The sequence below is a fragment of the Crocodylus porosus genome, unplaced genomic scaffold, assembly GCF_001723895.1.
Source record: "Crocodylus porosus isolate Cpor-Errol unplaced genomic scaffold, CroPor_comp1, whole genome shotgun sequence".
Classification (NCBI taxonomy): domain Eukaryota; kingdom Metazoa; phylum Chordata; order Crocodylia; family Crocodylidae; genus Crocodylus; species Crocodylus porosus.
In genome coordinates, this window is record NW_017728907.1 from 37,164,103 (window position 1) to 37,185,245 (window position 21,143).

A 21,143-nucleotide genomic window follows, 5' to 3' on the forward strand; every position below is an offset into this window, starting at 1 on the left:
ATTATTTTTTTCTTAGGTTTTTTGTTTTGTTTGTTTCTGTTTTACCCTTCTAGGTCCATTGCGTTGGATCAAAACTGATTATTTCAATATAAGGCAACTGAACTCTGTACTGCAGGGAGGTGAAAATGGCACTAAAACATCCAGACTATTTCCACAGCAAAAAACTTACAAGTTCCATCAGGTTTTATTACTATTATAATATTTAGATTACATACATGCACATGGGGTGGCATATTTCTGCGTGCATCATTGTAGTAACAGGCCTCTCATACAAAGGTACTTCTTAATCCAGAGTATAAAGTCTAATAAGTTGTTAAACAGCTCTAGTTTCTCCTCCCATGCAGCTCTGAGAACCATTGACATGTCCCTTACTAGGCACCATTTTCTGTTATATTTTATCATCAAATTCAAAACAGAGATTACCCCCTTTTCCAAGAGATAAAAACTCCATCAGTAGAATGAAGTGATTGGATTCTTGTCCAGAAGCAGACTGAGTGATGTGTATTTTAATCCTCTAAATATGTAACCTAATTGTGTCCAATGTATATCTATTAAGGTGAAGTAAAAGGAAGTCTTACCAGCAAAACCCTTTATTCCCACATTGCATTATGTTAATCCTTTTGATCTAGGAGTTGGATTTTCTTGGCATGACATCCATTGCCAACAATGGATGTAGTGCAGCTAGTGGTGCCAAGCAGTTAAAAATACACTTCTATGGAATTTTATTAATCCTTGACTGCTTTATCAACAATATCTATTCAAATTATCCAAGTGTGTTGTTCTTTCTTAACACTTTTTTAAATAAGCCACCAAAAAGACAAGCCATCCAAGCAAAATCAAATGATTCTACCCTTTGCATATTAGTAACATATTGTTAAACTGAGAGGTAAAAAACTCATAGATAACTCATGTAGTCAAACACTTTTTAAAGGCTTCTGATTTCCAGTAGCTAGGTCAGTAGGTTTTAACCAAGGTGCCATGGCATCCTGGGGTACTTTGACATCCTTTTCAAACTGTGGGGCTGTGGATGCCACAAAATGTTTGTAGTATTAGGTATGCAGACATGATTCACAAGATAAACCCAGAGTTTTCATACAGGAATCCATAGTGTTAAAAATATTCTGACCTGCTGTGGTCTTTGAGTTTTTGCAACAGAACTGCTGCATTATTTTTCTGTAGTCAAAAAAAGGATGAAAAATCAAGAGCTGGCATTTTCTTATGGGTGCTGAGTCTACAGAGGAGCCTCATGAGCTTACAAAGGTTGACAACCACTGAACTAGTCTATGAATGCCACTCACCTTTACTGAGTTCAGAAGTTGGCCACAGTTAAACTTTCAAAAAGCAACAGAGTGTGCATGTATGAATGAGATCTCTTACTGAAGCAACTGTTTAGTGGGGAACTATGTAAAACAAATTTTCAGCCATGAAGCGCCCTTCTTCACTTTATATCTAAAGCTTACCTAACATCTCCCAACAATAGTTGGTTCAATAAAATGCATCTCAGAATAACCCCTTGCTTCTTATACATTTCCTAGACAGGCTACAACACCACTCCAACACCATTACAGTAAAACCTGTCATTTCACTGAAAGTCCACCTCCAATTCTAACCAAAAAACCTAGAAATTGTCCTTTCTTTCCTCTGTATATGTGCAAGCCACAAACATTCATCTGTTAAAAAATATACTACAATGAACTAATATGGATAAGGTTACCTACCTAAAGCACTAAGTAACAAAATCATGTATAGCCTAACCCTCTGCTCTTTGGTATTTTGGAAGTCCTACTGCACCCCAATTCCTGGTTAGAATAACATGAACCGAGTTAAAAACACCGCCTCCTCGTTCTGCTGAAGTTATGCAACCCTTTAGTGCTTCTGAAGTCTGACATTTACTATACCCCTGGAAAAGTACTGTTAGAAATTAAAAGTAAAAATTAAAAATGCAAGAGCAAAGGGTTAAATTTACACAGTTTAACAACTTTAACTCTGAACAGGAGTCTCGCAGTAGTTCCATTTACTGAGCAGAGATAAATAAAACCTGCATTCAATGAGGGTGAAACAAATCATGCTTCTTGCCTGTTACATGCAACCCACTGATTTCACTTGATTTGGTTTAACCCACACAATTTGAGTACTCCTCTTCCACCTCCATGTGCCTGGATTAGATCCAAGTCTTATTAAAAAGTTTGAACTGGAAATAAGGGCATTTCAGATAAATACGTGCAGAAGCAGGGGAAAGTGGAGCTGGACTTGCTTCTGGCACCACAACTGTGCCTCAACCTCCAGCTGGGCTGCACACCACACATATAGGCCGGCGGCTCCGACAAATCACCAGCAACAACCGTCTTCGGCTTTTTTTCCTTCTCTTCTTGCTCTTTTGGGAAAAGTGCATTGAGACTCCCTAGAAATACACATCTTCTCCCAGTCCCAACCCCCAGCCCTCACTCTCCCTATGCAGAATTTCCATCGGAGTGAAGCGTGAGGCCCTGACCGCCGTCTCCCCTACTTCCAGCCTCTTCTGCACAGTCCCCCTGGAGTCATATCGAGCCCATTAGACAGGATTTGCAGACACGTAAACACAAGGGCCATGTAGGAGAAGCTGCGTCGCGGTCCTGCCGGTCCCAGTGGGCTCTGCACTGGGAAGCGGGTGGGGAGCAGCTTCCCCTTCCCCAGCTCCTGGCACTGCCATCGCCTCCCTCCCCTGCCAGCTCCACCTTTGTACCCCTCGCCATTCCCACAGCCCCCCACACGCTGGTCCGGCCCGGCCCGGCGCGGTGCGGCTCACCGAGCTTGCCGCGGGACTCGTCCAGCTTCTGGATCTGGTTCTCGAGGAAAAACACGACCAGGCCGAAGGCCAACACGGCCAGCAGCTGCAACTTGGGCGGCAGCATAATCCTGAGCAGCCCCATCAGCAGAAGCAGCAGCAGCAGCGCCGCCCGCCCGGGATCACGACATAACGCGGGGCCCGGCCGGGAACAGCCGCCGCCGCCGCGGGGACACAGCGAGCGAGCGAGGCCGGCAGAGAGCGGGACCCCGGCGCGCGCGGAGGGACGCGGCTCTCACATCCCCGCCGAGCAGCACCCGCCCCCCGCGCGGCCCGGCCCTGAGCGCGCTCCGCGGTCACCCACACCCCTCCCCCCGCCTGCGTGCGCTGCTCAGCAACCGAACGCCCAGCCGCGCGCACGCCCCCGCGCCCTCCCATTGACCAGCCACGCGCAGGGCCCGCCCCCGTGCCCGTCGCCATTGGACGGCCTCGCCGCCGCCCCGCCCTCGCCCGACCCCATTGGGCAGCCCACGCAGTGACCCCGTCCACAGAAACTCCCCCCACGAACAGCCGTAAGGCCCGACACCCCGCCTACATGCGCTCCTTCTGGATTGGATGGGCTACGCCGTGGTCCCGCCTCATCGCTCAGCTAGTCATAGGGGCGCAGACAGCCGCATTCGGCTATGCCTTGTTGCTATTGGATGAAGTGTGCGTCAGTCGTGTGAGGGCTGAAGTTAGTCTGTTATGAGCGGAAGGACCTTCCAAGGACTGTCGTATGTGATGCCTAATGGAAATCAGGATCCGTCACCTGCATTACAAGCTTCTACCCTCAGTGGAGCTTCTTGGTTGTACTCAGGCGTTTCCCAAAGGCAACCCTGGGACAATAGTGTCCCTCAACGACGCGAGAGGTTCAGGGACACATTTTGGTTCTCCCACAGCAGGCGGCGAGCGGCCATCATGAGCGGGCGAGGTCCTGACGCGGCTTCGCCGGCCGTGGCGGTTCTGCACTAAGATGGCGGCGGTTGCCGGAGCGATGTGGCCGGGGCGCCTCTGGTTTTGTCTCCTGGCGGCGCTGCAGGCGGTGAGGGCAGGCTCAAGTCTCCTCGCGTTTGAGGGGCCGGGCAGCGCGCCGCTTGGGCCGGAGGAGGCTGTAGCCCGTGCACGAGGCGGGGCGCGGCGCGGGCGGGCGTGCGGATGGGTGAGACGTGGCCGCTCGGGGAGGCGGAGGTGCCGCCCCAGGCCTGCCCGCTCGGGGCCAGCCGGGCGGCGAGGAGGGCCGGGGCCCTTGCGCGGCCTCCTACTGGCTCCGCTGTGCTGTGGGCGGCTGGAGTCGGAGCAGCACCCGTGGATGCTGCCTCGTGCACCCCGAGGTCGCCTTGGCTGCGTCTGGCGGGCACCGTGAGGCCCTTACAGAAGTTCCCTGTAGCCCACTAATGGCCGCCTTGGCCGGACGAAGGGCTTTCAGGCTTTTCTTCCCTTGCTAAAAGTGCCTGATGTGCCCCAAAATTGGCAGATCTGGGACAACCGGGGTTGTTTAAAACAACCGGGGGGTGGGGCTGTATCCTATATTGGAGGCCTGGTTTTGCCAGCTGGGATCCTACAAAGGTCCAGCAGCCACAGGCTGAGATATGTATGGGCAGCATGGGACACCAGGGCCAGCTGCAGACTTCAAGAGCTCACAAGCTGCCTGGGAGTGGGAACGTTAAAAAGCTTCTGGGCTGCCACTGTGCCTTTTAAACTTCCAAATGGACCAATAGCCAGGGCAGTGTTGGTGGGTCATGGATGGCAGCCTTCCCTGCAACCCCTCAGTCCCCTGCTCTCCTTCAAGAGGGAAAGTGACTGGCTCAGGATGCTTGCTGCCCACATGTTGCCACCAGGGTGGCAGCAACGGATGGGGGAAGCCCACCAGTGAGTCCTCTGAAGGAGTGAACCCCAAGGAGCCAGAAAACTTGCCTTCTCATAACTTTGTACAAAAAAATTGTACAAAACCCTGGCAGGAGTTTTGTAATTCCTGCCAGAGGGTTTTGAACATGAAGCTGCCGATGGCTCTTCATTTTCCATTTTTGTAGTGCTACAAAAAGAAGCATGCTGGGGCCCTTGTCCTGTCACTGTCCCATCTAAGATCGGAGACCCTGTTCTCTAAAATTTAAGTCATAACTCTAAAGCAGTGGGGGAAGAAAACTTAGACGTTCCCAAGCATCTGAGCACAGGAATTGTAGACCCTTACACATCCCTGCACTGAAAATAAGAGTTGAAAAGGAGTCAATAAAATGTTAAATCTGCTTAGCCACTCTTTTTTTTTCCCCCCCTGAAGTGAGGCTTCACATTTAGACCCGTGCTGAAATTAATAGTTTGTTCAAACAGACCAGCCTTTGGTGGCCCCACCTGATATAACATTGGCTTTCACTAGTATCTGATTTACGTTTGGTGCTAATTCTGAGTTGTGGCTGCTGTAACAAGTTGAGCCCTTGAACAGAACCTTATTTAGTGTCACTCTCCACCATATCTTATATTTTATGTAGAATTTGAACCCACACAATGAAATTAGCAAAAAAAAAAATGAAGATTTCTTACTTGTTGAGAGCTTTTGGGTGTCATTGGACACCCAGATATAGTTAGGTACTTTATGGATTGGTGATCAGTTTATTTCTAATAAAACCATTGTGTCCATGTCCTATTTGCATGTTCTTACTCACCTTTGCCAGCTGGAATCTAGCCAGGATTGGTGCTGAAATCCAGTAAACACCTCAGCTTTGGATATTTGAGTATGAGAAATGAAATAGCTGAGCACCTACCTGACTCCAGCACACTGCAAGTGTTAATGCTGAAATGTGGAGAGTAGAAGAGAGCCAAATGTGCTCTGGGGCAAGGAGGAGTGGGGGGGGTCTCATCTTCTGTTGTAGTCTGGAGAGAGAACTGGTACAGACTTAGTTCAGTTGTCACCCAGCAAATGTGTTCCATAATGGAGCAGAGGCTTATTTGTAGCATTTTTTTTGACAATGGCTATTGAGCAGGAGTGGCAAATCACTTGAAAGCCTTGCTTTCTCATGACATTCTTCCCCCAGTTCTACTGGCCTAATTCAAGCTGGAGAGGGAATGGGCAAGGCAAAGTAGAAGGAGGATCACAAGTAGTTGGTTTGGGTGAAGTGAAAAGAAAAGACAAATTATATCATTAAGTGTGAGGAAAATAGATGAGTTTCTTGATTATTGAGCATTAACCAGAATTGATACTATGTCTAGAGATTCTTAAACTAGAGTAATCATCATAATTGATTATCAGGGATCCGAGTTTTATGTTGGCTGCAGGAAAATGAGGATTTTCTCCTTTTAACGCGGTGGCGTCAGCAGTAATGGTGAGGCCAGAGGAGGACTGGGCCCGGGCCCAACACAAGGGCAAGCCCGAACCGGGAGATAAGACAGCTTGCCGCAGCAGTTGGGGGGGGGGGTGTGAGGGAGAGGGAGAGATTCCTCCCTGCCCAGCCCAACACAGCAGCTGCAGGGAGAGTGGAGGAGCAGGCCACCTCCCCCAGTCTTCCCTCACCCCTGCTCCCCCATGTCAGCCCCGAGGCCGCTCCTCCCGTCCCCCCACACCACCGGGTTGGCCCGGGCCTGCAGCTCCCCCTGGCTCCCCCACTATGGCAGTCCAGCAATTGGCTAGTTACCACATACTTCTCCAAGCCCAGCTGCTATGCCATTTATGTTCCAAGGAAATTGAAATTAACCTCTAAGCAGCATGGTGTGTGCAGACACGCAGGCGCATTCATACCACACTGCCAGGCACCTGTGCACCCGCGGCGCATCTTAGAGGGAAAGCTGATCAGGAATGTACGCGAAAGTAGAGTTCAGAGAGGATATGTATTACGTATATATCTTTAGTGGTTTCCTGATTTTTATCTTCTTGAAAGTAGGAGACATCCTTCTTATGGGTAGCACATTTTTAAGGATGTCACTAGGTTTACAAACACTAATTGAACATCTCATACAAAAGGGATATTAAATCTAAATAATTTTTCCTAGTTCAAATAAGATTAGTTGCATCATAAAGAAAAGAACTCAAGGGTCAAGACTTGTTTCCTGCCAAATACATTCCTTTTCCACAAGTATAAATAACTATTTTAAATGTAGAAAAAGTGTGATGATTGTTCAAATATATTCACTTGCAGCTATCTGTTTATGGGACAAAATTGTCATCAGAAGCATGCAGAGAACTTGGATTTTCCAGCAACTTGCTATGTAGTTCTTGCAGCCTTCTTGGACAGTTTAGTCTGAATCAACTGGATCCATTCTGCAGACAGTGTTGCCAAGAGGAAGCTCAGTTTGAAACTAGAAAGGTATGTTTTCGACCAAATCCTATGATAACATTTAAATAAGTAATCATAATATATATGTGCATTAGAACCTCAGTTTCTTGGCAGTCCAATATAGAAAGAATCTGAATTTGCAGGTTTGGCATACTTTCGTTTTTAAAGTAACATTCTGGTGTGGAGCACCTTTTGTTGTTTGATTATAGACCTCCTGGTCACTGGGCTAACACTGGTTGTCTTATAGTTGACACCATAGTCAGCTTTGTCTTGACTTGGAAGAACAAGTAGGTTTTGATAGAAAAGGGTAAAACTGGAAAACAGCAAGAACTGATTTTATTTGTACTCTTTTTGGTGCTGTATGACTCAAATATTATTGGCCAGCAAAGATTTTCTATAATGTTTTTTAATCTCCATGGTTTGCAAATCCACAGGGTAGTTTAAAAATAATTTCTTATATTTAAAAAAATATTGCTATGTCCGAAGTTTATAGAGGTGCAGTATACATCACAAAAGTAAGCCTAACAGCTTAAGTTTACTAAATTCCCTTTACCTTTCTTATATTTCTAATAGAGCAAGAAGTTTAACTGGATATAATATACCCGCATATTCAAAAATGTCAGCATAGTTCTAGGAATTATTCCTGATGAGCCAAGGAAGTCAGCATAAGTAAAATTACAAGTAATTTTCATTTCTGGCTGTTCAAAAGTATGAATTAAGATTGAATACGTTAATCTTATGTGCAACAGTATGTTAAGATTGAAATGAGTTGATTTTGAATTTTCTTATCGTACGCTGACCAGCTATTGGTAACTCATTGAATTCCGCCTGTGATGGGGATGGGGGATTACAGTTGTTCCCTATGAACAAGAAATTCATAGTGAGCACAGTTTACACTAAGTGTCTGTCCTTTACATGGCACCCATTGCTACTACTGATTGGATTTTTTAGTGAGGCCTTTGTGACAAATCCCAGCATGGTTGATTGATCCAACCTTGGCAAAGCATTTAACTTAACTAAAAAAGATTAAGTAAGCTTAATTTTCTGTCATGTTATTTACAAAGCACTTTTTAAGATTTTATGTGGTGTTTATTTTGGCAAAGTGGAACAACTGGAAACAAGGTCTTTATCATGGAAAGTGTCATGCAACCTTCATTTGCGGTTTTACTGGGCTTGTTTTTGTTGCTTTTAGTTTTAAGCACCATTTTACCTCTTAAATCTCATTTTTCTTTTCGATTGATAACATATAGGGCTTCTTTCTTACATTTTTTTGATTAGAATATACACTCTTCATTATATGGAACTTTACGTCAGAAACTTTCTTGGTTTGGAAAGTAATGATTCCATAGTGGATCTGTTTCTTGATTCAGTAGATTTACATGATGATTGCTAAGATGAAGGTATCTAAAAGTAATTTAAGGTGAAAAAAAAACGCACATTGGTTTTATGGTTTTCCAAAAAAATGAGTATTGTAGACTCTTGATGTTTGGCATAAAATTAGAACTTCAAACATCTCAGCATGTCATTATGTCATTAATTCATGCAGGCAGTCTTTGACAGACTTTGAGTAGTAATGCTATTCATTAAGATTGATAAATCAGTGAGTGTGATCCCAGATTACACAGGTTTTTGGGGTTTTTTTAGAGTAAACTTTTTCACACATTAACACTACAGATTGTAAAACCTGCTTTAAAAGCAAAAATCAGTCCTAAAATGGAGTTTTTAAAGCCCATGCAATGTTTTTAACTTGAATTTGTAAAAATCCTGAAAAGGTGCTGCTGTCTTAGATTTTGCAGTTTGAGGAAGAGGGAATGCAGTGGGTCTTGTGAAAACTTACGTAGCAGACATTATACTCGCCACTTTGCAAGTTGAGTATTTTTGTCAGTTTTTAAAAGAGCTTGACATTAATGATATGACAAGTTAATGAGATATTAATAACTTGAGTTTTCAGGCTCTTAAATGTTTCCTTTCTCCCCCCTAACATTGCAGCAGGCAGCGTGATATGGGAAGGCTCCCAGCTGTGAAGACCCTAGCTTCACTAGTCATATATTGCCAATTCCTGAATTACAGGACCTCTTAAGGTCCCCTCCAGCTCCATGTTTTGTGACTGAATTAAGTTTTCCTCTCCCTTTAATTATCTTTGTCCAGAGCACATAAAACATTAAGGTAAAAGTGTTATTCACGTAGTCTTCTAATCAGTATAGTGTTAGTGTTAGCCTGACAACCTGTTGTAGCAGTAGTCCCTCCTCTGACATATGTTGAATGAAAACCCAATGTCATGCTGAAGGATCAAGATAATAGTCATGAATAAGCAATGTGAAAAGACTTTCATAAAAATGAAATGTGTGAGTATAAATTGGTACAATCTATGGAGTAGGTAAAATGTGGCAGTATGTCAAAAATATGCCACGAGATACTGATTAACAAGTGTGTTAAAAGTAATGAAATATAACAGGTGAGAAGCCACTACCTGCCAGTGGGATTACAGGTGGATTAATAGAAAAATTTCTGGACTGAAACTCGGGGTTCTTAAATCCTGTTTCTGGACACTATGCCTGTTCAGACATAATATGATATTGGTTTTGGGGATTGTTTGCCTTATCTTCAGGTCCATTAGTCTTAAAGCTGAAGTTTGGTTTATGCAAAATGCTTCTTAAGATGGTAAATTTTGATGTTGGTACACTTAATGCTTTAACTAGAAAATCTGATTTCCATTTAATAGTTTGGTACTCCCAAATAGATCATTCTATGCATAAGCCTTTATGAAGTCCCTTCCCATACCAGAAAGTGTCAAGGTCCCTGTATTATTTGATGGTAACTTATATGATCTGAACTCATGGCTAGCAATTTTGCAGCTTAGCCTTTTATCTATACTCTTGTCAATGTCTGTCTTCGGTTATTCTTTTCTTTTATACTAATAAAGACAGCGTGCCAGATATATTTTAATTAAAAGGAGTTTTAAGATACACAGAAGACTAGTTTATTACCCAGAGAGTAGAGATCCTAATACAGAAAGAATACTATTAGAGTAACTCCTTATGTGCATGGAACAGCTAAGTGAGGGAAAACATGTAAATAGTGGGAAGACTTAGTAGTCATCAACAGCTAATCATAGGCAATATAATACAGGAAAAGGTTTCAAAGAATAAAGGAGTACAAACATACTAGCTTCCAGAGAGTCAGCATTTGGCAACTGGAGAAATCTAATAATTTATTGTACAAATAAAAGAAAATAGTAAGGGCTACAAAATGTAGAGGTCCTTAAGGTGAGAGACTGGCTCCCATGTTGGTCACGGAGTATGTTACTAAAACCATCTCAAACAGTTTATAAAGGAATGCTCAATGAAAGATTAAAATAATAACGTATAATGTTTACTTCCTAAAACAAATTATTTTTAGTGCTACTTGAAACCTTGATGCTTAGGTTTCTCAATTACAGTAATTATTCCACCTCAGTATTGAAATGTGGAGAAACAGATTCTGAAGAAACATTTGCATTCATCAAAGTGGGAAAGGTTCTGATTAGTATTCACAGAAATCCACAATATTAAAATTTTTAAGGTTCTTCAGTAAAACAGTATACTATTTGTTCCCCAGTGTACACTAAGTGTTCCCCACTTTTTTTTTTGCTGATTTTGATAGGAGTAGTTAGGCTAATGATTCTAAGACCGGGTGCTATCAAATTATTTTAAGGATGCTGTGGATACAAACACCTACACATGATTCACAAGACAAGCTCAGAAGTTTCCAACAGGAATTCAAAGTGTCAGAAACATTCTGACTGGGTGGTCTGTCTTAGTGTTTTGCAGCAAGTGAGTAGCTTTATTATAGGGCTGTCAAATGATAAAAAAATCTGATTGTGATTAGTTGCATGATTAAAAAAAATTAGTTGCAATGAATTGCTATTTTAATCACATAGCTAAAAACTCAAGATTGTGCACAAAAAAATTCAAAATTATGCAAGTATTTTTAGTGGTGTGGGGGTGGGGGGTGTGTGTGTTGGGGGAATTTGTGAAGGTGGGTGGGGTGTGGGGTTTGGACGCCAGGAACGGGTGGGGTGGGGTCCATGCACACCCTGGCAGGATGCAGGGTACTGTAGGAGAGAGGGGCAGCAGCTGGGATGGGAGGCTGTGGTTTGGGAGTGAGGGGCAGATGCAGATACAGTGACCAGCAGGTAAGTCTGTGGAGGGGGAGGGACAGAGGGAAGGGGCAAGGAGTGGATCGAGGCTCCCACAGTGAGGGAGGGAGTGGGGCACAGGCTGAGTGAATGGTGCCAGGGGCCAGTTGTGGAATACAGCTGTGGGCTTTCATCCAGGAGCATGGAGGGGGAGGGCTCCCTACCTCTGCATGCGTCCCCAGGGGAGGCATGGGGGGCACGTGCCCCCTGAATTTGTGTGTAGGGTGGAAGTAAGCTGCCTGCTGCGGGCTGGGGCTCTTTGCCCTGAGAACCACATGCTGGCCATGACACGGGTCCCCCACCAGGTGGCAGGAGGCACAACATGGCATGTCTCAGCTCCCAGAGCAAAGGCAGCAGAGTAAAGAGCCCCAGCCCACAGCAGGCAGCTCACCTCCACTTCTCGCACAAATCTGGTGGGGCAGGGGGCACATATTCCCTATGCTTCCTCTGAGGGTACACGCAGTGGCGGGGAGCCATGCCCCTGGATGAGCCACCGCAGCTTTGTCCCACAACCCACCCTGGCCCTGAGGCCCCATTCAACACAGCACCTCCCTCACAATGCGGGCCTCTATCTGCCCTCCCCCGTCCCTTCCGTCACCCCTGCCCATCCACAGACTTACCAGCAGGACGCTGCTCTACACATTGTCGTGCTGCGTTCCTGGCTGCATGCATGCTCCGGCTGCTCGTGTGCGTCTCCCTATGTGCCACCCCTCCCCCCTATTCCTGCTGCAGCTGCTTGGAGCATGTGTCCAGAGACCCCAAAGCAGTGGTGATGATGGCGGAGCAGCAGAGCCCAGGCATGGGCTCCAAAACCACATGATGATTAATGCATTAAAAAAATGAATGCAAAACCAATTAACACTTTAATCGCACATGTTAACAGCAATTAATTGATAGTCCTACTTTATTTTTTTTCTATAGTCAAAAAGCAAGTAAAAGCTAAAAGCTTGCACTTTCCAAGGAGGGTTTTGAGTCTAAAAAGTGCCACTGAGTTAGGTTAACGTTAAAAATTTTTGAAAATCTCAGCTGCTTAATAAATTAATTTGTTTCTTAAAATGTGCAGTCATTTCTACAGTTACTCTTTTCCTTCATGTAGCAGGACACTAGGGTGCCTGCTACTGAGTAGTAGTAGTAAAAAGGGCTCAGCTGCCAATTACCAGGGCAGCTCAGGTGCCGGTTGCTGGGGCAACCAGGCAGGTCACATGGCCAAAAAGGGGCAGGGCAGGGCCGGGCCTTTATAAACAGGCCGGAGCCTATGGAACAGTTCCCTTCTGGCAGCCGCAGGAGCAGGATCTCTGTGGGAGAGCTGAGCAGGCCGAGTGGATGGTTGCTGCCTGACCACGCTGACCGGCTGCAATGATGCAGGGGTAGAGAGAGAACCTAAGAGGAACATAGTGAAGAGCCTAGTGAGTGCAAGGTTTGTGTTATAAGCCGGTAGGCTTCTTGTTTGTGTTGCAGCCACTTGGCTCATGGTTTTGTTACTGTTTAAGACTGGAGGACCGGGTGAGGCTGGAGGGGTGTGAGGAGGCCTCACGGGAGCTCCCCAGTAATCTGGGGTTTCCTGGTGCCCAGTGGGCACAGCGAGTGGTGCCGGGCGGGCACAGTTGTTTGCGCCAGTGGGGCGCGTGTTGGGGGTGCTGACCCCAACCGGAGGACCGGGTGAGGCTGTAGGGGCATGAGGAGGCCTCACAGGGGCTCCCCAGTAGCTTGGGGTTCCCAGTGCCCAGCGAGGGCACAGTGTGCAGTGCCACAAGGGGCACAGCATTTGAGTACCGGAGAAGCGTCCGGAGAGTGTGGGGGTTGGGACCCCAGCCCACGAGGGCGGTTGCCCAGTAGGGCGCAGGACCCGGAGGAAGGGTCAGGGGGCCAGGCACAGCTACAGGCTACCTGAGCCCTGGGCGCGAGAGGTGCGATATAGGCCCAGAGGGGCGAGGAAGCGCGAGAGGTGCGGCTTGAGTACGAGAGGCACGGCATAGGCCCCGAGTGGGCGAGGAAGCATGGGAAGTGCGCCATAGGCCCTGAGAGGTCGAGAAGCCCGGGTGGGGGGGGCGAAAGGGCTCAGAGAGGGCAAGAAGCGTGGCATAGGCCCCGAGAGGGTGAGGAAGCGCAGGAAGCGTGGCATAGGCCCTGAGAGGGCGGGAAGCCCAGAGGGGGGGGCACATGTAGTTTATAGACACCCACCAGGGTGTGGGCAGGAAAAGATCCTGGAGGGGCTCCACTGTGGTGGGGACCACAGAGGGTCAGAGGGGCGCAGGGTGCGTGACCAGCCCAAGAGCGCCAGAGAAAGGGGCGCAGGTTGTGTGACAGGCCCAGGAGCGCTGGTAAAGGGGCACAGGTTACGAGACAAGCCCAAAGGTGCCGGTAGAGGGGCGCAGGTTGCATGACCAGCCCAGGGGCACCAGTGAAGGGGTGCCAGATGCACAATAAGCCCAGGAGTACTAGAGAGTGGGTGCCAGGTGTGTGACAGGCCCGGGGTGCCAGAGAGGGGCACCAGGGCGTGACGAGCACAGGGGCACCAGGTAGGGCGCTAAAGGGTAAGGACTTGATAACGTCCGGGAATAGCTGTGAGGCTTGGGGCGTGCTGAAGGGGACATAGGAGGCATGCATTGCCCATAAGACTGGGGTTGCACCGAGTCACCCCATATGGGCCGGGGTAGTTTACCATAATGCCATGTGGTAGGAGATTGGAGGCAGCCTCCCATAGAACCATATACATACCAGCAAGACGTGGCGGGTGAGAATAGGGGGCACTAGATTGCCTAAGTGGCACGGCAGGAGGGGCACTAGTGGGTGCACGGCCGCCCCTAGGCCCCGCCCCGTGACACTTCACTACAATAGTTCCTTTAAATACCGTCTACGTCTAAAAATGATATCAGTTGTGATATTAGCAACCCATTAGTTAATATTTTAAGTATCAGGTTAGATAAGGAAATGACAATGGGAATAGCCAGTGATCAATCTGCCTGCATACAAGGACGTTTTTCTAGTTGTTCAGTGACCTCTTCATATTCGATATGCTGTGTATGCAGTATCTGTGAGTCTTGATGCAGAAGGGTTTTGGTCAAAGGTCTTTGAATTGCATGTTCAGTGTGTTGAAAATTCAGTTTCAGGGAAGAAATCTTGTTATGGTAGACTGCTTTACTGAGCCCTCTGTGTTATGTTAATTACAAACGGAAACTTGTCTAAATAAGGCAGAGTTATCCATTATCTTTGGTAGTATTTATCCCTGTTGACCCACTAACAGCTGTTGTCAGATATCTGAGGTTAAGAAAATAGAACATTCTTTACAGATGATGATGCTTTCATCCTAATGTCATATTTTTAGATTTTTAAATGAATTTACTATGTTTAGGTCTCAGAATTCAACATGAATATGATTAATTCAAATGTCTTCCTACTTGCAGGCTTTCCAAAAATGAAATGAACTGAAGACTATTCAACTAATTAGTATTCTATATAAAATACTTCAACATCTCTAATATAATCTATGATTTAATCTCATAAAGTGGTACTGCTCCTCTGTAAGCATTAATTACTTGCTTGAGATTCTACATATTTTGCTTTCACGTGGCACTGTATAAAATAGGCACTTTATGACAGAGCAAAACAAATCAACAGTTTTGTGAATGCAGATACAAAAATAGGTAGATGTTACTGACCCAGAACTCTAATGTATATAAATATGTTCTTATTTGTAAGATGAGATGTTGTCAGGAAGGGAATAGAAAGTAGATGGGAGAATGAAAGCTTCATAGACCAAACTGCCCTCGTACTATAAATGAACTGTAATTTCTGGAAAAGAGAGCAGCAAGATTTCTCTGACAGGCAAGGAAACTCCAGTTACAGATGGTCAATCATGTGATGAGGAATAAGACTAAACCAAGCTAATCTGAAATATGGGGCTAGGTTCAAAATTAACTTCTGAAACCAATAACTATGTGGATATGAGTACCGATTTGAAATAAAAAATGACCTGTTACACAATTCTGTGGTACATAAATTCTATTCACTAAATTTGATCAAAGGCTTTGCAAGGCTTTTTTTCTGGTCTGTTAACATGACTCCCCTGGCATACCTGCTCTCATTTCTTTACAGATTACTTCAGATACTGGAACTCTTCAACTCTGCATCTTTATATTACCATGAACTAGATAGTTCTAGGCACATACATCCAGCTGTCATTGTCTCAGAATCCAACATTTTTATCTGTTTGTGTGTGACGAAAGACCACCTAATTAAACTTAAAAAGAAAACCTTAAAATTATTTGATATTTGATTGTAAAAGGTATTTTGTATCAAATACTCTGTGTGTAAGAAAACTTCATTCTAACATTTCATGTAGCATTTTATCGGAAAACATAAAATCGGGTATAAAATGCTTTATTGACCTTATTTTAATATTTTTAGAAATATGGCATGCAAGACAGGCCAGTATTTACAGTTAAATAGGTTTGCATGGTTAGAACCAATACATTTAATGAATGTGTGTGTTCTGGGACTATATTTCTGAGGCTGGTCATATCTGTGATATTTTATTTCTTAGGTCTATTTTCAACTCCAAATTTGCAGAAACTTGATTATGCATCCTGGGTCAAGTTATAGCCCCATTGAAAGTATTGGAGGCAGGATTATTTTATATAAGCAGTCACACAGACTTTGGAGACCCTTTCCAATGTGTGAAGTTTAGTGTGAGTAAGACATTAAGCAGTCAAAACTTTATAATATTATTCATAATATTTATGTAAATGTCCATTTCAGAAAAGTTGCTAAAATTGAATGTTGTTGAGAGATTTAAATTCAGAACTTAAAGGGATCTCAGGAGATGTAGTCCAGTGATGCTTAACCTAGAATCTTCAGACTAGATCTGTGCCATAGAGCCATATCAACTGGCCCATAGGAATCCCCACAGGTCTGGAAATCGGGCAGTGGAGGAACAGCATTAGTGTTAATTGCTGTGACTCCGAAAGCCATGGCAGTGAACACTGCTACTGCTCCTCTGCCATCAAATTTCTTGATCCATGGGGAGCCCCATAGGCATGAATGACTGGTGCCTCCAGAGACTGGAGGAATACCATGGCAGTGAGCAGAGACCACCTGCAGCCATTGGTATCAGGAGTGATGAGCAGGGACTGCCTGCAGCCGCTGGTATCAGTGTCAGAGGAGGGGGTGGCGAGTGGGCACTGGCCGCATTGGTGATGAGGGGATTGCGAGTGGCGACCTCCCACAGAAGCCAACAGTGGCTTCAGCACCAGCCAATCTCAGGGGGGAACACACATCTCTTTGTTCCCCCCTTGCACGTCATCTATGCCCATAGGACAGATGACACTGCCCTGGCCCACCCCACACCAATCACCTGGCCTGCAGAGCCAAAATAATTAGGCATCACTGAGACTGTATATAGTAAAAGACAAATAGAGGTCATGTGAGGTGCAATTTGATTTTGTAGTGAAAGCTAATCTATTTATATTGGTGAACCTGGCTACATTTCTGTTGTTCGGGTTTAGTGTTCATCTTGGTTATCTCTTTCTCTTTCTTTTAATTCATGCTGCTGCCTCATTGAAGAAATCTGAAACAAGCCAAGTTTGTGTTTTGGAGGAGACTTATAAAATACCAGTTTGATAAAGCCAATAGGCCTATGTCAAAATGGTCAAATAAAGTAATCTTTGATTAATTGAAGAAGTGATTATGCTAGGGTGGATGTATTTATAAATTGGATAAGAAAGTACATAGTAGGATTAACATTTCAGGCATTTTTTTCAGCAAATAGCTTTACCATAATCAGTATGGATCAATACTAGATACAGATTTTAAATAATATTTCAGAAGTTTTATCCTATTGAACTTGTGTTTAGGTTCGTTGTTTGGATATGTGCAATCTAAATTCACTGCATTTTTAAAAGCTCAGGCTCTATCTTTCTCTGCAGATCAACCAGTGGAAGTCAGTGGTGGGAAGTGGGTATCTTGAATAGATGGGTATTAGTATAAAAAAAATAGTCGTTGTGGTATTTTTCTAAATTAATTCCATAATTATTATTATTCCACAGGATAGTGCCTAGCCTCAGATTAAATCTAACTATGATAAATCCTTTAATGGGTTGGTATTACAGATTTTCAACCCCATATGTTTAATCTATAATCTGGTTTTAAAAAAATTCTAATAATTTTATATTGGGGAAACACCAAGAAGTGTGTTGGGGTTTTTTTTTTTTGTTTTTGTTTTTTTTAGGAAATTGTAATGACAGCTTGCTTTCACTCTAGCAAAATTTGGTGGGGGGAGGGGAGAAGACTTTCAAATGCTTTCTTTACCATAGACTGATATCCTACATATTTTCAAATTAAATAATAAATCAGCTTACCTGGGATATTTTTGCCAGGCAGGTGGAAGGCCATTAGTTTGATTTATCATTGTGGTGAGGACACCACCATGGAAAAATACTTGCCTAGAGGAAGAGAGGCACAGAGCCAGCGGGACACTGCCGGGAACCAGAAGTACAGCCAGAGTGGGGCTGCTGAAAGAAAAAACACCACACGAGGGAAAGGAGAAAAAAAAAAAAACCTGCCCTGGACCAAGGGAGAGCTGGGAATGGTGCCAGCACCGGCATGGACCTGCTTTATGGCAGCATGCTGAAGCTGATTAGTTGGCCAGCCCCCTGGGGGAAGTATAAAAACTATGCCAGACAGAGATCAGAGAGGACTGGATGCAAGTCCTCCAGAGGACCCAGAGCAGCTCAGAGCTGTTCGCAGCCCCTCAGAGGGCATCTGGTGGCAGCCCCAGGAGGGGCCAGAGAGGAATAAATTAAGCCCAGGAGAGCATAATTACTTACCAGAAATAGAACACTGGATCCTGGATGCCGCCAGCCAGGAGTGAGACAACGTCCAACCTAAAGAAGAGAGAGAAAAGGATTCACACCAGGAGGAGACAAGAACACACTAGGGAACAAGGTAATCTGGCCCAATAAAAGTACAGGTCAGTTGCTTTATGGCCTAAAGCTGGAAGATACACCATCCAAACCAGACTTGACTGACTTAAAGGAGATAACAGATAAACCTGTGCTGTGATGAGCACTAGTCAAGGCCTGGAATTAACATCTGGTAGGCATAAGGCAGGGTGTAGAAGAGGCAGAGCCCCGAGGCAGAAAGCCAGACGGAAAGATTGAAGAGGGGACCCAGGAAAGGCAGGACACAAGATCTTCCTCCCAATAACGAATTTATTCCAACAAAGACCTGGCAAGCGAGAACCCCTGGGGACCACCAAAGATATCTGACTGGACGGCAAGCTGTCAACCGTTAAAGGGACGGTGGCACCTGAAAAGCCAGTTCCAGCAAAATGTGCTAGTGAGCAGCATGGGAGGTTGCAATCGTATAATAACAGTAACAGAGTATAGGTAGATTTTGTTCTTAATAAATTCTCTTGATAATTATGCAAGACTTTTAAATCTGTATTTCATCATTTTTTTTTTTTTTTTAAACTGAAAACATATTTTACTTGTAGCATATTTACACACAGCTACTTTTCTTTCTGTGCCATTGTAAAACTTCTGCTTATCCAGAAAGCTTACAGTCTTACAGCAAATCCTTTGGAAATTTATTCAGATGCTTAACTTTAAGCATGTAAAATATTCCCATTGATTTCAAAGAAGCATATTGTTTGCATTGTATTGATTGCTACATACTGAATGACTACTCTCAGTGGCCATAAAAATAGCTTCCATAAGCATTTTAAGTAATTTATAGTTGTTTATATTATGATCTACTTAAATGTTTTTTTGGTTTTAGCTTCAACCCTTATGGAAAGTCCACACACAATTTCAGACTAATTCACGTGCTGCCTTACACAGCAAGAAAAAAAGCCAAACTTATTTGTAAAGCTCCTTTGTAAAGCTTCCTAAAATGTTCTTTGCAGTATAACAGAGTAACAAATTACCTTAGTCTTTTTGTGATTCCCCCTGAAATGTTTCTTTTTCTTAATCTTGGCAATACCAAAATACATTACTTTTACGTTCAAAATAAAATGACATTACTTTCTTACAGCATTCAGAATTCTGTGAACAGAAAAGTAAAAACTGGTGCATTTGTCTGTGTCTTTGTTTTGTTTTTTAGTCTTTGCTTTATAATAGCAAAATAAGGAAATGCCATTAAATGAAGATAATATGCCATTTCATGGTAAACATTAGGAATTTACTGCCAAGGATATTTCAAAACTGTGGCTGGATAATTCTATGATCTATACTTACATATAAACAAAAAAAAGGATAATTTAGCTCAGGCTCGGACAGAATTTAGACATGCGCTGAACAGTTTGTCAGTGGAATATGAATTGTCTTTTTGTTTTGGGAACATGGTGGTTACCTTCTTCAATTATCAGGGTCTTGATCCGGGAAAGCATTTAATTGCTGAATCAAATTTTAGATGGACTCTTATCCAGTCCAGCTAATTCTTTATTTCTATTAACTTGCCTAATATTTCAATACTTCCAACCATTATTGTTTTATGCTATATAAAAACATTTTTAGTTAAACTATATTTGTGCTAGGGTCATGCATCCTTTTACATAATGGCTGCTGACAGACATAGGGAACAAAAAACATGCTTAACCGGAAAAAATAGTGCATTAGTTAGACCCAGCTCTTCAGCATCTGTATAGAGCAGGCACTTCAGTGGGGCTTTTGGGCACTTTTATCTAAAGCTGATTCAATGAGCTATTAGGTAAAAGTGCCCAAAAAGCCCCACTAAAGCACCCAATTATACAGATGTTGGGTAAGCCAAGTCCAACTAATGTGGAACCTCTTCTGGGCATGCACTGGGCTCAGCATGGGAGCACACAGAGTTTAAAGTAAAGCACCATTTTTTCAGGCTGGGGGGTGCAATTACTTCTGTAAGCAGCCAATGTGTCTGACAGAATAACAAAACTTAATTTTTCCTCCTTTGGGTTTCTCTTGCCTTGTCTCCTTAAAAGTCCATGTACCTCCTCCTGCTTTAGAAACTTTGATATTACCAGAACACAGTATAGAAAATGACTTCTAAGGATGAAAGTTGTTTTACTTCAGTTTCATTTGAAAAATATTTTAAATCTGATTGCAAGGAACAGGTTAGACTTTAAGCTTCAACTGTTGGCGTGAAAGGGAAGCTGCTAGATGGTAGTGAAGGAGACTGAAATTTTTGTAAACCTTAAGTGTGTTACATACTTCTCTGTTTCTGAGTACATATGCTATACCTTTTTAGACTTAAAAAACCCTTAAATTCATCCCTTCCTGCCAGCAAAGGTCACTTTTTCACATTGATAAAATAGCAAGTTTAATGGTACTGCTGTGTATGATTCACTGAAATATGTAAGGGAATAAATGAATGCTACAACAAAATTAAAAAGAGGCCTTAATTCTGTAGACTACTGTTTATATAAACAAGGATCTGCAAAATCAGGCTTTGGATTGTCCAGTAAAATCTTCCAAATATATGCTGAGAGGTTGAGATGAAAATTAAAAATACATAAAGGAAAGAACCCCTTTACCAAATGAGTTGCTGCTAAATAAGAATCAAGCTTAAATATGGAAAAGTACAATTAGTGTGAGCCCTTCACAAATGAATTAATGACAGATTTGGTGCATCACTACAAGCTTTCACAAATTATCGGTCAAATCTGAGCCCCATCCTAAAAACACTTACTCTTGTGAGTCGTGCAAATGAAACATCTCACAATAAGAAGTGTTTACAAAATCAGGCTCTGTCACATCCCTGAGAGGTGTTCATTAATCTTGGTCTGATAATTGGGGTCAAAATAGCATCTTGCGTATTTAATTTGCTGAGAATAGCATAAGATGCTGCGGCTAGTAAAGCGACCAAAATGCTGGCGTGCATCCATAGATGCTTCTCGAGCAAATCCCGGGACGTCATTCTCCCCTTG

General features: G+C 43.8%; 2 protein-coding genes and 1 long non-coding RNA gene across 3 annotated transcripts in view; 1 reads left to right on the top strand and 2 right to left on the bottom strand.

Moving 5' to 3' along the window:
- The window catches only part of HS2ST1 (heparan sulfate 2-O-sulfotransferase 1), a 149,574-nt gene extending 146,459 nt beyond the window's left edge, over positions 1-3,115 (bottom strand). Inside the window, exon 1 of the mRNA XM_019531148.1 lies at positions 2,786-3,115. Coding sequence (XP_019386693.1) covers positions 2,786-2,909 — 124 coding nt within the window. The 5' untranslated portion in view covers positions 2,910-3,115. The remainder of the gene's footprint in view (positions 1-2,785) is intronic.
- Positions 3,116-3,727: 612 nt separating this feature from the next.
- The window catches only part of SELENOF (selenoprotein F), a 52,504-nt gene continuing 35,088 nt past the window's right edge, over positions 3,728-21,143 (top strand). The window contains exons 1-2 of the mRNA XM_019531149.1: positions 3,728-3,845; positions 6,928-7,095. Coding sequence (XP_019386694.1) covers positions 3,777-3,845; positions 6,928-7,095 — 237 coding nt within the window. The 5' untranslated portion in view covers positions 3,728-3,776. The remainder of the gene's footprint in view (positions 3,846-6,927; positions 7,096-21,143) is intronic.
- Positions 12,087-14,824, bottom strand: LOC109307322. The gene is made up of 2 exons (XR_002100235.1): positions 14,068-14,824; positions 12,087-12,328 (listed from the first exon to the last, which is right to left on the bottom strand). It is a non-coding gene; the product is annotated as an uncharacterized LOC109307322 (long non-coding RNA).